Here is a 13,558-nt window from a genome sequence, read left to right on the forward strand (position 1 = left end):
GGCCGCCGCCGGGCCCGGCGCTGCCCCCCAGCCCCATTACCTGGCTCGGCCCCGCTTGACTCGGCGCTGCCGGGTCCCCCTCGCCGCAGCCCCCGCCTCAGCCCGGCCCGCTCCGCCTACTGTTACAGTCCGTCGGGGAACAATGACGTCCCTCCGCCGGCCTCTTGCATCCGGGGCCCGGCGCCGGCCGGGCAGGCGGGCGGGGGGAGGAGAGGAGGCGGCGGCGGCGGCGGGGGGAGCAGCGAGCGCCTCCGGGTCACACGGGGACCGGCACCGCCCCTGTGCCGCGGCCGGGAGCCGCTAGAGGGGGCTCGGCGACCCCCGGTCCGGGCGCGGGGCTCACGCGGCGGTGCTGGTCCCCGGGCGGAGGGGAGGGGACGCTCCGCTCCCCGCAGCAGACCTTCGGTACGAGCTCCTGCCCGCCCGTCCCTGCCTCTTGGGCCGAAGGTTCCCCCCTCGGGTGTATTCCTCCAGTTCATGTTTTATCTCTCCGCGCCCAAAGAGCGGCCATAAACGCTGGCCCGGCCCCCGGAGCCGCCCACGGCGGGCCGGGCTGGCCCCGCCGGCCGCAGCGGATGGGATCCCGGTGGCCGGCATGTGAGGGGCGGCAGGGTTGCGGCCATGCAGGTGCCGGTGCCCGCCATCGAATTCCCTGAGGAGAGCCCGGAGCCGCGCTTTGACGGTAAGCGGGGCCGGCGGCAGCCCTGTGGGTGAGCGGGGAAATCGCCCCTTTCTCCGGCTGGCAGGGAGGGAAGGAGGGTAGAACGGTCGCCTTCCTCTTCCTGTCCTTCCCCACGGCTCTGAGGTAGCGGCGGCCGCGGGGGTGATGCAAGAGCAGGCAGGCCCTCAGCAGCACCCTGCCCTGAGGCCGCCGTGCGAGCTCCCCCTGCCTCGGGCACGGGGCGCCTCGGCCTCCCCGGCTAGCTGCTTTCCGTGAACACTTAAAAAAATTAATTAAGTTCCTAATTAGCCTTTTAAGCTACTCGCTCAGTGGCAGCTCGAGTGCTGCCTCTGTGAGCCGGGGTTGTGTTGAAGCATTGTGGCTGTACATTGTTTTCATGTTTAGGTAAATAGGCGTGTACTGAGACCAAAGTTCATTCGTCTGACTGTTCTCTTCTAGATTCGGATGTGCCAGCGGAGCTGCGAGTTGCAAACGGGTCGCAAAAATTTGTGAAGTTCACTTCGACCATCCAGAACCAGCTGCTGCTTGTGTCGCTGCTGGAGCATCTCTGCCACATGTACACGCACAACCCCGTTCACTCCAGGGGTTTGTTCCGAAGTTAGTGAGAGGAGTTCATCCGTGTCTCTCAAACTGCCTTACTGCAATGTGTACCAGACCCTTCTGTGTAGACAGTGTAATACCAATACAAAGCTGTAGGTTTCATCCCACTGGGACAAGAGTGATTCTGTGAAGATGATGAATACCTTGAATCAACTAAATTGGCAATGACAGCTTGCCTTATTTTTGAAAACAGTAACAGAATATTGCTGTAGATGTAAGGATCAGACAGTTCTGCTCCAGCTAGATTGTGTGAGTTGCATCATGAGAAGGGCAGTAGGGTAAATTATATTACTGTTATATGTGATCTAAAAATGCTGGTAGAAGGTGAATTTAATAAAATATCAAGAAATAGTTGCAGTAGAGTCTTCACTAAATATTTCAAAATTATACTCTGTGAAAATCTGAGTAAATACCTTTGCAAGTTCTTTATTTTGCCATAAAGTCTCTTGATACCATTCAGGGAATTAGCATTTTTTAAAATATCTTCTTGGCATATGACTTACCATGGGTATTTTGTTCATTTAGGCATATAGTTAGTCCATTTAAGAAAGCATATCCAAGGGTTTTGCCCTTACTTTACATGACTGAAGACAATAAAATCTAATGTGTTTTTCATTGCTAAAATTTATGCCATTTATAGCATCCCAGTTGCACCCATCTCGAGCATTTATGAGGGTTTGTTTGCCACAGTTTTACTCCATATGAGAAAGATAAAGTGGTAGAAGGGAGCGACTTCATTCTCTGAGTATGTGCACAAGTGTGTGAGTTTGGATGGGAATTAGAAAATCTTGACATTACCACTTTTGATTATAAATCCATCCTCCTAATTGTGAACCTGTTTTGAATTTTTCTTTTCTTTTACGTCCCAAAGTAAAATGTAAGTGAATGGGTGGATGTTTCTGTAACTCATCTGCTGAGGTGAGGAAGAAGGGGAGATGCAGTTGTGACCCTGAAAGGCGTGGCAAATAATTATATCATGTGAAGAGATTCCCATTGAGTAGCTCTAGTTTGGTTTAAATTAGTTTTAATTGCTAAAGGTGCAGGAGCAGCATTAGAGTAGGAGGGATCGTTCAGTTTTTCAGTCATGTTATCTTTCAAATAAGATTTCTTGTTTAAAAACTTTATGTGGTGTTATTGGATGGCTTTATTTAATGTTTTTCTGACCTTTGTCTGTTCCTTTATGCAGTTCTTCGTCAGGCTTTCACAAGAACAGGGTTACTCTCCCCTTTCGTCTTTTGTGATGAATTTAGTACTATAAGAGTGCAGCACAACAGAGCCATTACTGAACTGATGAAAGCAGCTAATAAAGAAATACTTAATGGGGTAAGCTTTGTTACACGTCTTTGGCAACCTCTGCAGTAAGGAGCTTTTGTCTAGAGGTTCTTGTAATACTTGATTGGGTCTTTGTAATAATTATACAAAATAACTCCTTAGCTCTTTGGGATGGCATGCTCTGGTTCTATAGGTGCAAACCAGTTTTTGAAGCCATCAATATTTTGTACCTTATTAAATAGTAATAATAAAGCAAGTTTAAATGTTTATAAACAGAGGCAAGGTATTGTAAGTATTTTTTAAACAGACATCAAGATTCAACTTTAAACTGTTGGTTATGCTAACACTCCCATATTTATATTAGTGGAGGGTGTCGTTTGTGTACTTCAGGCTGAATCAGACCTGTTTGTTTATCTTGCTGCTTGAACTAAGCTAGTTAATTTTGTTTTAAGCACATTTTAGAGCTCTCATTTTATCCTGTTTGCCAGCAGAACTCTAAAAGGGCAGTAATCTCTCCAGCAGAGAGATGTTAACAGATTACCAGTGGGATAATAATACTTTAATTTGGTGAAGCTCTCTGCAGCATGTGAATGGCTGTCATTTTGTTCCAAGAAGGAGGTTGCAGTTTCTGTTTTGATGAAGCTGTCCACACTGGCACAGCAGACATGTTACTCTTTTTATATGGCATGTTTTTATGTTGGATTTTGTTCTTTCATAGGAACTTGATAATGGAGAGTCTCTTGCAATTGGGTATGTATTCAAAACGTGTAGAAACACTAAATAAACTCCTTCCCTAAAGTTCTGTGCTCCACTCTGAATTTAATTAATACTACATTTCATATTTTGGCTCTGAAACAGAAAAAATGGTAAAGGTTTCTCCAAATTCTCAAAATGATGTGGTGATAATTTGTCCTTCAGTACAACTCTTGCAGTCAGTGCCACTGTTTAAGAAAAGAAGATTTATCAGGCATCAATGTAAAAGAAATAATCTAAACATTTAAAACAGTATGGCTTTGTAGCACATGTGCATGGTCTTGCAGTTTGCTGGTTTTCAGTATTCACTGAAACTCTGGCTGGTACAGTATGGTAACGTCAAAGTACTTTCTTCTTTTCATAACATAAATAATATTTTTGGAATGTGTACAGCTGTATTTTACTTGTAAGTTGTTATTTAGTTTAATGCAGCCTAACTTTTCTTGATTAGGAAAAAAGAAGTTCTCTTTGAAGCACAGACTTCACGATACTTGAATGAATTTGAAGAGGTTGCAAGGCTAGGAAGTGGAGGATATGGCAAAGTATACAAGGTATTCTTTACCTCCCATATAAAACTACTCTATTTATATCTAGTTTTTTGTTGGAATTTGGAGTTACTGTTTTAGCTGTACTGCCAAATGTTTTTTGAATAGAAGAGGTGCAAATCTGTGCCTTAGAAGAAAGCTGGTGTTTCATTTCAGAAGCTACTCAGTTGCAATTAATTTTGTTTGGCAGATGATATATCAGATGTTTTATATAGCAGATGTTTTAACTTTGTGTATTTGACCCTTTTAAAGGGAATGGAAACTCCCTATTTGACATGTGAATTATTATGATACATTGACTCTAAACAGCATCAGAAGTGATTGGTCTGCACTCCCCAGTGCTTTAGTTGTGGCTGCTTTTAAAAAATGAGCCTCAGTATGAGCATAAACTGTCCAAGCCAATGTTGAATTGTGTTAAGTACTTGAAGTGTATGGCCAGCCCAAGGTTCCCCCTGAGGTATGTGCCATGTGGAAATGACAAATGTGGTCTCACATATTTATTGAGGACTTGTTAAGCAGTTATCAGGACCTATCAGTATCCCTGTGTGACAGCAGGGGTCTAATGCCAGTTTCATTCCCTGATACAGGTGATATTCCATAGGAATGGGGTGCAGAAATAAAATATTAGAAAATAGTGGGTTCGAAAGGATTTAATTAATCCGAGCACATTAACATCTAATTTTCTCCTGTTGCAATTGTTTTCAGGTCAGAAACAAGTTAGATGGTCAGTTCTATGCTATTAAAAAAATTAAAATTAAGAAGGCTACAAGAAAAGATTGCATGAAGGTATTCTTCTTTCTGTGTTTTGTCCCTGTTTTAACTCTGTAGCTTATTCTGTTCTAATGTATTAATGTAGCTAATATAAGTTTTTATGCATTCTGAATTTCCAAGGGTTTGAGCCTATCAATACCTTGTAGAAAAAAGTAAATGAGACACATTGAAGTCCATTAAAAGAACTATATTAATAACTTGAATTTAGTCATCTCTGCAATGATGAAAATCAATTTGTTTTAAAGCTTTCAATTTTTTTTCTGTTACTGTAACAATTTCATCTGTTCTTTCTCTCAAAGAAAGTTACTTTTTGTAGCCTTTTATGTTTACTAAGCACACAGAATAAAGGAGTCACACTCTGGGTTTTTTGGTCTTTTTAGGTGCTCCGAGAAGTCAAAGTGCTGGCTGGGCTGCAGCATCCCAATATTGTAGGCTATCACACTGCTTGGATGGAACAAGTTCAAACAGTACATCCAAAAGGAAAGTACAGCTCATTGTGTAATTCTTGCTTGCACCTTACAACCTCTGTACTGTTATTTTCAGGAGAGTATTACTTCTCTGATAAAATGACTATTTTTCCCTCCTTAAAAGAACTAAAAGAAAGGGAAATTTCAGGTGATCACTAGGTGTTTCTATGCACTCAATCCCTCCTTAGAAAATATTTTCACTGTTACTTAGTGATTAATTTGGAACTGTGGAAATATCAGCTTTACTTGTGGTAATATATGAGGAGGAATTTAAAGCTGTGTGAAGGTCAGTGGAATGTAGTGAAACCCTTTTAATGCAAGAAGTGGTGAGTTCATGAGGAGAAGAATGAATGCTGAGGAATGAGTTGCCTCAGATATTGGGGGGGAAAGTGATGAATAGGACAAAAAACCCACAAATTTGCAACTATGTTTAGAAGTCTCAGAGATGTAGCTACAATAGAATGAGCATCCCAGTATGCTTCTCTCCGTATCTGGAAAAGATCTAAGAAAAACGGAAAGAACCTGAAAATATTTACTTTTAACGATCACCACCACCCACAAAAACTTTCTTTTGCTTTCCAAGTTAGACTTTTTAAATTTGCTGAATTGTGTTTCATAGTCCTGCACTGACAAAACAATTGGATTTTTTTGTGTATCAGCTACTGTCTGTAACTGTTGAGAATTTATCTACTTTTGTGTTCATTTTAAACTTTCTTCTTGGTTTTTCTCTTCAGGTTCTTTGTTCTCAGCTCTTTGCACACTCTGTCCTTTGGTCCCTTTGTAATCCTAATCCATTGGTCCCTTTCTAGTCCTTTCCTAGAATGCCTTTAGCAATTAAATCTTTTGATCCTCTCTTAGTGGGAGGTTTGGTTATGCTCTGTATAACTTTATTGCTTTCCAAGTCACTGACTTGTTGCCCAGCCAGCCATAAGCACTAAAGAAAATGCATAAATGCATAGGAAGTTGACAGTAGAGTAAAACGGGCAAAACTTTTTAACCAATGATCTAGAGAATCTCAAGGGAAGCGATTGTTTAATGCTGGGTGTCCTTCATAAGTATTTAATGGTGGTAATGGAAGTGCATAATGAAATCTATAGGTAGCTTCGGTGGTACAGTGGTTTCCCTTGTCTTACAAGACTGATGTTTTATATTTGCTTCCGTGTGCTAAAACAGCTTTTTCATATAAAAATGCAATTTTAATTATAATTATTTTAAAGATATCAAGTGTCTTCAAAACACCAGCAGTGTGATATGAAGGGTGATGCCTTGTGGCCTGCTTCTTTAACTGTGTGTTATTCTATACATTGTAAGCCCTACTTTGAACAGGCTGCTGAAAGATGTAGTCTAAGTAAATATCTAAGAAAGCCCAGTACAACCCTTTTATTGACTTTGTACAATGTGTATTTTCTTTTCATTTCAAGATAAATTAAATACATGTTAGGGTAGCTTCTTAGTAGACTTAACAAGCCCCTTTTGCAGCAGCAGAAATAGAGGTAATCTAGAGCTATTCACAGGTAACAAAGTTCAGTTAAGTGAGGTGCTCTAGTTTAAATGGTCATTTTTAGTAAATATGTGGATACATTCTTTGTTTTATGAAATACCATATTTATCTTTGCATCCAACAGGTAAAACAATAATGGAGTTGCAGCCACTAGTTTTGGAGCAAAAGAATAGCAAGTGAGTATTACTAATCTCAGTGGTAACATATTCAACTTTAACTTCAGCTGTGTATTCAGCTGTGTGCTCAGCTGTGCAGACATTGCTGCCTGGGACAGCTGTCCAAAATACCTGCTGGTAGAAAGTATTAAATCAGCTGGAGCCTGCACTGACAGTTATGGAATCCTGGAGTTTTATGTGAGGAAGCAGCTGAACTCTTACTTGGAAGTGCTGTTTGCAATTGGGGGAAAAAATTCAATATGGTTTATCACAAATAGATGGTATGAAACTGTGTACTTATTTGGATTTCTCTGCCTTTGTTATTTTCAGTGATCACTGTCACATCCAGAGTGTGGAAAGTGGTAGTTCAATTATCTTTGCTGACCTTACCTCACAAGAAAAGAAATCCTCTGACAGTACCAGTCATAAAAATGTGCATAGAGAATCAGTGCAGACTATGGATGTAAGGAATGACTTTACAAACAGCAATAGCAAAGAGAGTGTAAAATCAAATAAAGGTGAATTATCCATAGAACTTCAAGGAGGCTTTGTAAATAATGGTAACAGTTTATCAACGGATGTGGACAATCATTCAACACAGGGACCTCATTCCAGCCTGGATCAAGATGCTAGCACTGAAAGTGAGTCCTCTGAAAGCAAGTCCTGCTCTGAAGGATGCTCCAAAAATGAGGTAGCACTCTGTGGAGAGTTTGAGGTAAATACAGTTCTCTTTAAGTATCCTTATCTGCTGTCTAATTTTGTGATGTTTTTAAAGTAGTGCAGTAGACAGTGAAAATGAATGATTTATAACAATAATTTTAGAAGAATGGAATGACTGCAAGTAGAGCCAAAAGTTCAGACAAATTTTCTTAAGTGGGTAACATCATTACAAGGAAGCTGACCAGAGGAGCTGGTAAAGCTCAGCATCTATGAGGAACTTCCCATGTGTTAAGCCTCTGGAGTCCCGCGTGAAGTACCTGCATGAATAAAAACTAGAACTGCTGCATTAAACAGCCCATCAAAAGTGAAAATCTTTAGTTTTCACTAATGAAAGGTAAAGCAGCTATTAATGATGAAAGTGTCTTGGTATGTCATGTGGTGTCCATGCAGTGTAGGAGTACATGGGAAGGAGATAAAAGCAGATTCGAGCAGGGAATCACTTGTGCTTCTAAAACCTTGTTGTCATTTATACCATACCACTGATATGTTTTGTATAACACAGCCAGCTCTGGAATGCTTCAAGCTTTTGCTATCATTTGGAGTTCCCTCTTGCAAGAAACCCAGTTTTAAAGGTGTCTGCTTGAGTTGTCCAGGTTATCAGATGAACTGGTCCATTACCAGAAACTGAGCTACATATTCATGGTAATAAATCAAACAGCTGGACTCAAAAGTCTTTTCCAACCTAAACAATTCTGTGATTCTGATAAAATTCTGTATCAAGAAGTTGATTATTTTTCTGCTGTTTTATATTGATTAAGCTGGAATAAACATCTGTTTAGTATTTCTAGAAGGTTTGAAACTCTAATTCCAATATCAAAGACACATTTGGCAGTTTTGTTAGCATTTATCATATAACAATTGTTAAAATTTGAGAAACAAGCAAAAAACTCCCCAAAACTACATAGCATTGTTGCATCTTCTTCTTGAGTGCAGTAGATTACTAATATTATACTTGACATCCCTTTGGTAACTGTTTTTGTTTAATAAAATTTGAATTTATTTGCATTAAAGAAAATAACTAAGGAAATACTGTTCATGTTACAATGGTAAAATTATGGACCATTATTTTTTTGTTAGGTGGAGTATCATTTGATGCTTCATATACAAATGCAGTTGTGTGAAATATCCTTGTGGGATTGGATTGCTGACCGTAATAAAAGATGTAACAAGAGATCAGAAGACACTTCTAGTAAGATTCCTCACTGTCTTATTAATTGTAAAGCAAGTAATTTTTTTCTTGTAATCTGAAGTGCAGTAATCTAATTTTATTTTACTTCAGCAGCTTATAATACAGATCTTTATTAAATTGTTTATTCACTTCATCAAATAGCAGCTTGTATTGAATTTGTGTGTGATAGATGTTGGTAAAAGAACTGTAATTCCTGAGTTTTAGACAGCTCTTCAAAAAAGGATGACTGAATGCCTGAGGTGTAGCTGTTACCAGGGGAGATCAGTGTCTGGGCAATACTCCTTATTTGGAACAGAGTTTTTTATTGACAGAATCTGCTGCTTCTCAGAAAGCTGGTTAAAGGCTAAGTTATCTGCTGCAGAAAATACAATTATATCATTTGATCCAGACAGGTTAATTTGTAATAGGTTAAAGAATGTAACATTGAATTTTTCTGAATGACCCGGGGTTCTCATGCCCTCCTACCAAGCAGTCATCAGTAACTGTTGACATGTGGAAGAACAAATCCAATGCTCTTAAGGCAGTAGACATGTTCCATTCTCTGGGGTGGTTGTATAAAAGCAGCCTATGCACATCAGATTGTAAAACAAAATGTGTGATTAATGTTTTATCTTGGTTTTAATCACTTTTAAGGTAAACCTGTTGTTTTCATTCATAGAGACAGGTTTACCAGCAAACTGTCAGCTGACTTCCACTAATTTCTCCTGTAATCCTAGTATTTTAACTTTCATGAGCTAAAAGATGATGTTCCTGGTCAGGAAATGGCAGAATTACAAAAGCATCTGAGCATGCAAAATACTGTTTTCACACATTTTCATGGAAAAGGTGAATATTATCATAGGCTAGACACAAAGAGATTGAAATCCAAATGTGAGTGGATGGTGAGTGTTCAAAAAGACACATTAAATATGGGTCATTAGAGCAGGGAGACAATGTAGTTAAATAAGATAGTAATGTGGAAAACGGTAAAACAAGGAGGTGCTAAGTTTATTTAGGACAGCTACAGCCAGAGGAGATGGAGGAATTTCAGAGGGTAGCACAGCAGCAGAAGGATTAGGAACTAAACAAGAAGAATGCAAAGCAATGCAGGCAGCGTGTCACTACATAAATTATTTTGATTTTATCTGGAACTGTGTTTTTCATGCTAGGTCAGGACTTATATGAAAGTAAAGAGTTTGTTAAATTCATAATCAAAGATCTATCTGATAGGGTTTGGAAGAATCTTTTCAGAAGGATATATGTTCATGTTCCCTGACCTTTCCTTTTTGGAATATTGATGTTAGTGACTTTTGGCTGATTCAGAAATAATATCTTGCGAGAAGCATAGCAAAATCCATATTTAAATATGCTCATTCTGTTAAAAATTTATTTCACAGTATAAATAAAGATAATTCAACAAGAATACCACCATAATCTTACATAACTCAGTAAAACTAGCTGAAATAATTTAAATTGTTTTAAGGTCCATACGATCTCGTGGATGTTTGCTGGACAATGAAGATTTTCCAGGAGGTAGTAGAAGGAGTTTGCTATATCCACAGTATGGGAGTGATGCATCGAGACATTAAAGTAAGTTCATCAAATTATTACTTGAGGTTGAAGAAAACAAAGACAATTTGCATTATGGGAGAATGAAAGCAACTTCGTAGTTGCATTAGAGATGATCTGGGCTCTTAAGAATTTAGTTGTTACATATGAGAAAATACATAATCTCCTCTATAGCAGTGCCATACTTCCTTTACTACCAGCATAGTACTCAGTTACACTGATTTAAGTGGATTTTAAGCTCTGGAGGTGTTTTCTCCTTTGGAGCCATTTTCCTGTCAGAAACAGACATGGTCAGATAGGTTTTCTTTTGTCTCAGTCTTTCTTTAACTAGGGTAGGAATTAATTACCTAAAAAAAATATTTTAGGTAATTACAAAAATAAGCAAAGCCCCTTGACTACACTTCAGTTTGCTAACTGCATACAGTTAGCTTTTGAAAATATGTTCTAGTTGCTTGCTTACTGATAGACCTGAATAGCAAGGAAGTGAATGTGTGTTTTCCTACTTTGCTTCCTACTCGGGTTTTCTGCATCTGATACAGCAGCTGTATGAAGAAATCATGATTATTAAACCTCACATGTGGAAGCTTGGAACTACTTGAAATCACTGAATCTTCACTCTGGATTAATTTTCATTTTTCTGTCAGCTGTTCCAGGCTGGACAGTTTTTCAGTTTGCCTTCCCATTTAGCATCATCATGGCCTTACTGTCCAAAGTCTGGTAGTTATAATAAAGAATTCCAGAATTCCATACAGTTACTGCAGACCTGCTTTTGAGCCAGTTCTCATGGGTTTCACCATATATTCTTCTAATGGTGATTTTGCAGATAGCTAGCAACGACTGTAATTTCTGGGATAATATTCTAAGAAAGTCTTTCAGTGTGTGAATTTCTGAGAACAGCAGCCCAGTGGGTGGGTGTCCTGGATATGTTTTTACTTCAGTAGATATGAGAAGCCTAGCAACTTGTTCAACAGTGCTGCATCTTTTAGGTTTGATCTGCATTGAATAAAGGAAAAGAATGGAGATTGCCCATCTCTTGTTAAAACTGTTTACATCTCCTTTATACAGTAATAAAAGACCAACTTTTTCCTTTGTGCTACTTGAGCAAGCTGGGGGATTTTTCTAGGTACACAATGCTTGCATTTCTCCTCCTTAGTGGTCCTAAAATCAAAATATATGGATAAAAACTGTTTCAGTTTTCTGAGTCAGTGCTCTCAAGTCTGTCATAATTTGGCTTGTTTTTCATAGCAGCTTCCCAGAACCAGCATATTGCAGCTGCTTATCATACAGAAAAGTGTATTTTGGTTGTATTATGTCCAGCCCAATGGTATTTAGTCATCTTTCCTGGTACATCAGTTGGTCAAATGTACTGTCCACTCTTGCCTGTTTGTGTTTACTGTTCTGCAAAATTCCCAGTTTCTGTTGGGAAAAAAAAGTACTTAATCTTTTCACTAAATCTTGGGTTTTTTTCTGTTTAGCTTTTCTTCCTTTTTTCCTAGATCCTTGTTCTAGGTATGTGGTCTTTTGGCCCAAATGGTGTTCCTAACACATGATTAGGTATCAGCAATGACTATTTTTCTCTCCCACTACTAAAAATGTTAAATAATCATCTTATACCTGTGAAACACTGGATTTTATAGACTTTGAAACAGCTGAAATTCCGTAATTCTTTATATAGACATATTTCTAAATTGTATTCTTTCTTCATTTGCAGCCTAGAAATATCTTTCTCTATGGATCAGATCATCAGGTGAAAATAGGTGACTTTGGATTAGCCTGCAAAGACCTTCTTTGGAATGATGGAGAGCAGTGGTTTCAGACAGAACGGATAAATGGTAAGAGAAGAAAGTGTGATGGCTTTCAGTGTTTAGGTTCCTATGGTATTCAAATCATTAAACTTTTATTTGCAAGAGTAACAAAACTTGCTAAGTCTCAATTGCTTTTCAAAGGACTGACACATACTTCAGGAGTGGGGACCTGCCTCTATGCCTCACCAGAACAACTGCAGGGATCTCACTATGATTTCAAGGTAGTGAACTTTTTGTTTCTTCTTTTCTCTAGTAACACAATAGATAATAGAAATAAAGCAAGCCTTTCAATAGGCAAAAACATAAATATTCCTCCTGTCACTCCTAGTGTTTTTGTTGAAACATGGATTTCAACTTTGCCTTCTCATTTGTTGTTAAAGCAAAACTTTTTTTTTAATACGTTGAGAATGTATATAGATTTGGATTGTGTTTAGTAGTGTCATGATACTCTTCATATAATCATGAAACTTCACTGTTGTGAAACTTTTTCATATAATGATTTTATGAGAAAAAGCAGCCCACTAAGTTACAACAGCAGTTATCCCACAACTTTCTCTTTACCCCATTAACAGTCAGACATGTACAGCATGGGTGTTATCCTGCTAGAACTCTTCCAACCATTTGGAACAGAAATGGAAAGAACAGAAGTTCTTACACATTTAAGGACTGGCCAAATTCCTCACACTTTCTACAAGAAATGGCCTACTCAGGCCAAATATGTGAAACTCCTCACCAGTCCGAGAGCTACAGAACGCCCAACAGCGGCTCAGCTTCGGGACAGTGAACTCTTCCACACCACAGACCAGGTAACTTGGGCCAGTAACCCCAACCCTTAGAGCCTAAATGAACACAAAAAGAAAATACCCTTTGTATCCCTGCCTGCATTATATTTATTTGGCTTTGAACTTAATCACATGTTCCTCTTAAGACTCTTTTTCTGATTACAGTGTTTAGGCCACTGTATTATTTCTGGTGTCTTTGCAATGAGATAGCTGGTCATTAACATCAGGCAACTTTCTGAACTGTACAGTTGAGAAGTATTTTTGTAGGTCAGAAAGGCTTTCAAAGCATTCCATCACATCTGCAGATACTTCTAATCATTTTTCCTTTCCATGCTCTACTGGTTTGTGGATTTAAGTTATAGTAACAAGCATGTAGAATAGCTGAGTGCTGCTGCACTGTGTCTGTAGTGGATTGCAAACACAATTTGAGTAGGTCAATAAGGCTTTATATCCTTGCTTAGCTATAATCTCATTTTCAGGTTATTTCTAACCTCCAACAGAAGGTGAGACAGCAAGAAGAAGAAATAGAGAAGCTGAGGGAGACAATAAGACAGCTTTCTGAAGAGCAAGACGAACAAACAAGACTAGGCTCTCCTGTTTAACACAGGAAGAACTATCCTTGATTGTGTGTTAAGTTATATAAAATGTTTCTTTTTTTACATAAAATACTTCAATGCATTTTCATTTGGCTGTCTGTTCTTAAAAGGTATTTTATCCTTTTGCCCTGACCAAAGGCTCCTGAGAAAAGAATCATGTTGCAGTGGAAAA

At 39.1% G+C, this 13,558-nt stretch overlaps 2 protein-coding genes across 2 annotated transcripts in view; one reads left to right on the forward strand and one right to left on the reverse strand.

The window, feature by feature from the left end:
* Positions 1–309, reverse strand: part of USP42 (ubiquitin specific peptidase 42) — an 18,474-nt gene extending 18,165 nt beyond the window's left edge. The window contains exon 1 of the mRNA XM_068206977.1: positions 41–309. The gene's annotated coding sequence lies outside the window, so the exon portion shown is untranslated. The remainder of the gene's footprint in view (positions 1–40) is intronic.
* On the forward strand, positions 309–13,474 carry EIF2AK1 (eukaryotic translation initiation factor 2 alpha kinase 1). Its single transcript, XM_068206981.1, has 15 exons — positions 309–682; positions 1,121–1,279; positions 2,469–2,605; positions 3,273–3,304; positions 3,759–3,858; positions 4,558–4,638; positions 5,004–5,121; positions 6,716–6,767; positions 7,077–7,461; positions 8,544–8,655; positions 10,118–10,224; positions 11,915–12,035; positions 12,150–12,229; positions 12,581–12,814; positions 13,270–13,474. Exons 1-15 carry the CDS (start codon positions 622–624, stop codon positions 13,390–13,392), a joined length of 1,902 nt encoding a protein of 633 aa, XP_068063082.1. The 5' UTR covers positions 309–621; the 3' UTR covers positions 13,393–13,474.
* The last annotated feature ends 84 nt before the right edge of the window (positions 13,475–13,558 follow it).

Source organism: Anomalospiza imberbis, chromosome 16 (genome assembly GCF_031753505.1).
Source record: "Anomalospiza imberbis isolate Cuckoo-Finch-1a 21T00152 chromosome 16, ASM3175350v1, whole genome shotgun sequence".
In the NCBI taxonomy this organism is placed as follows: Eukaryota; Metazoa; Chordata; class Aves; order Passeriformes; family Viduidae; genus Anomalospiza; species Anomalospiza imberbis.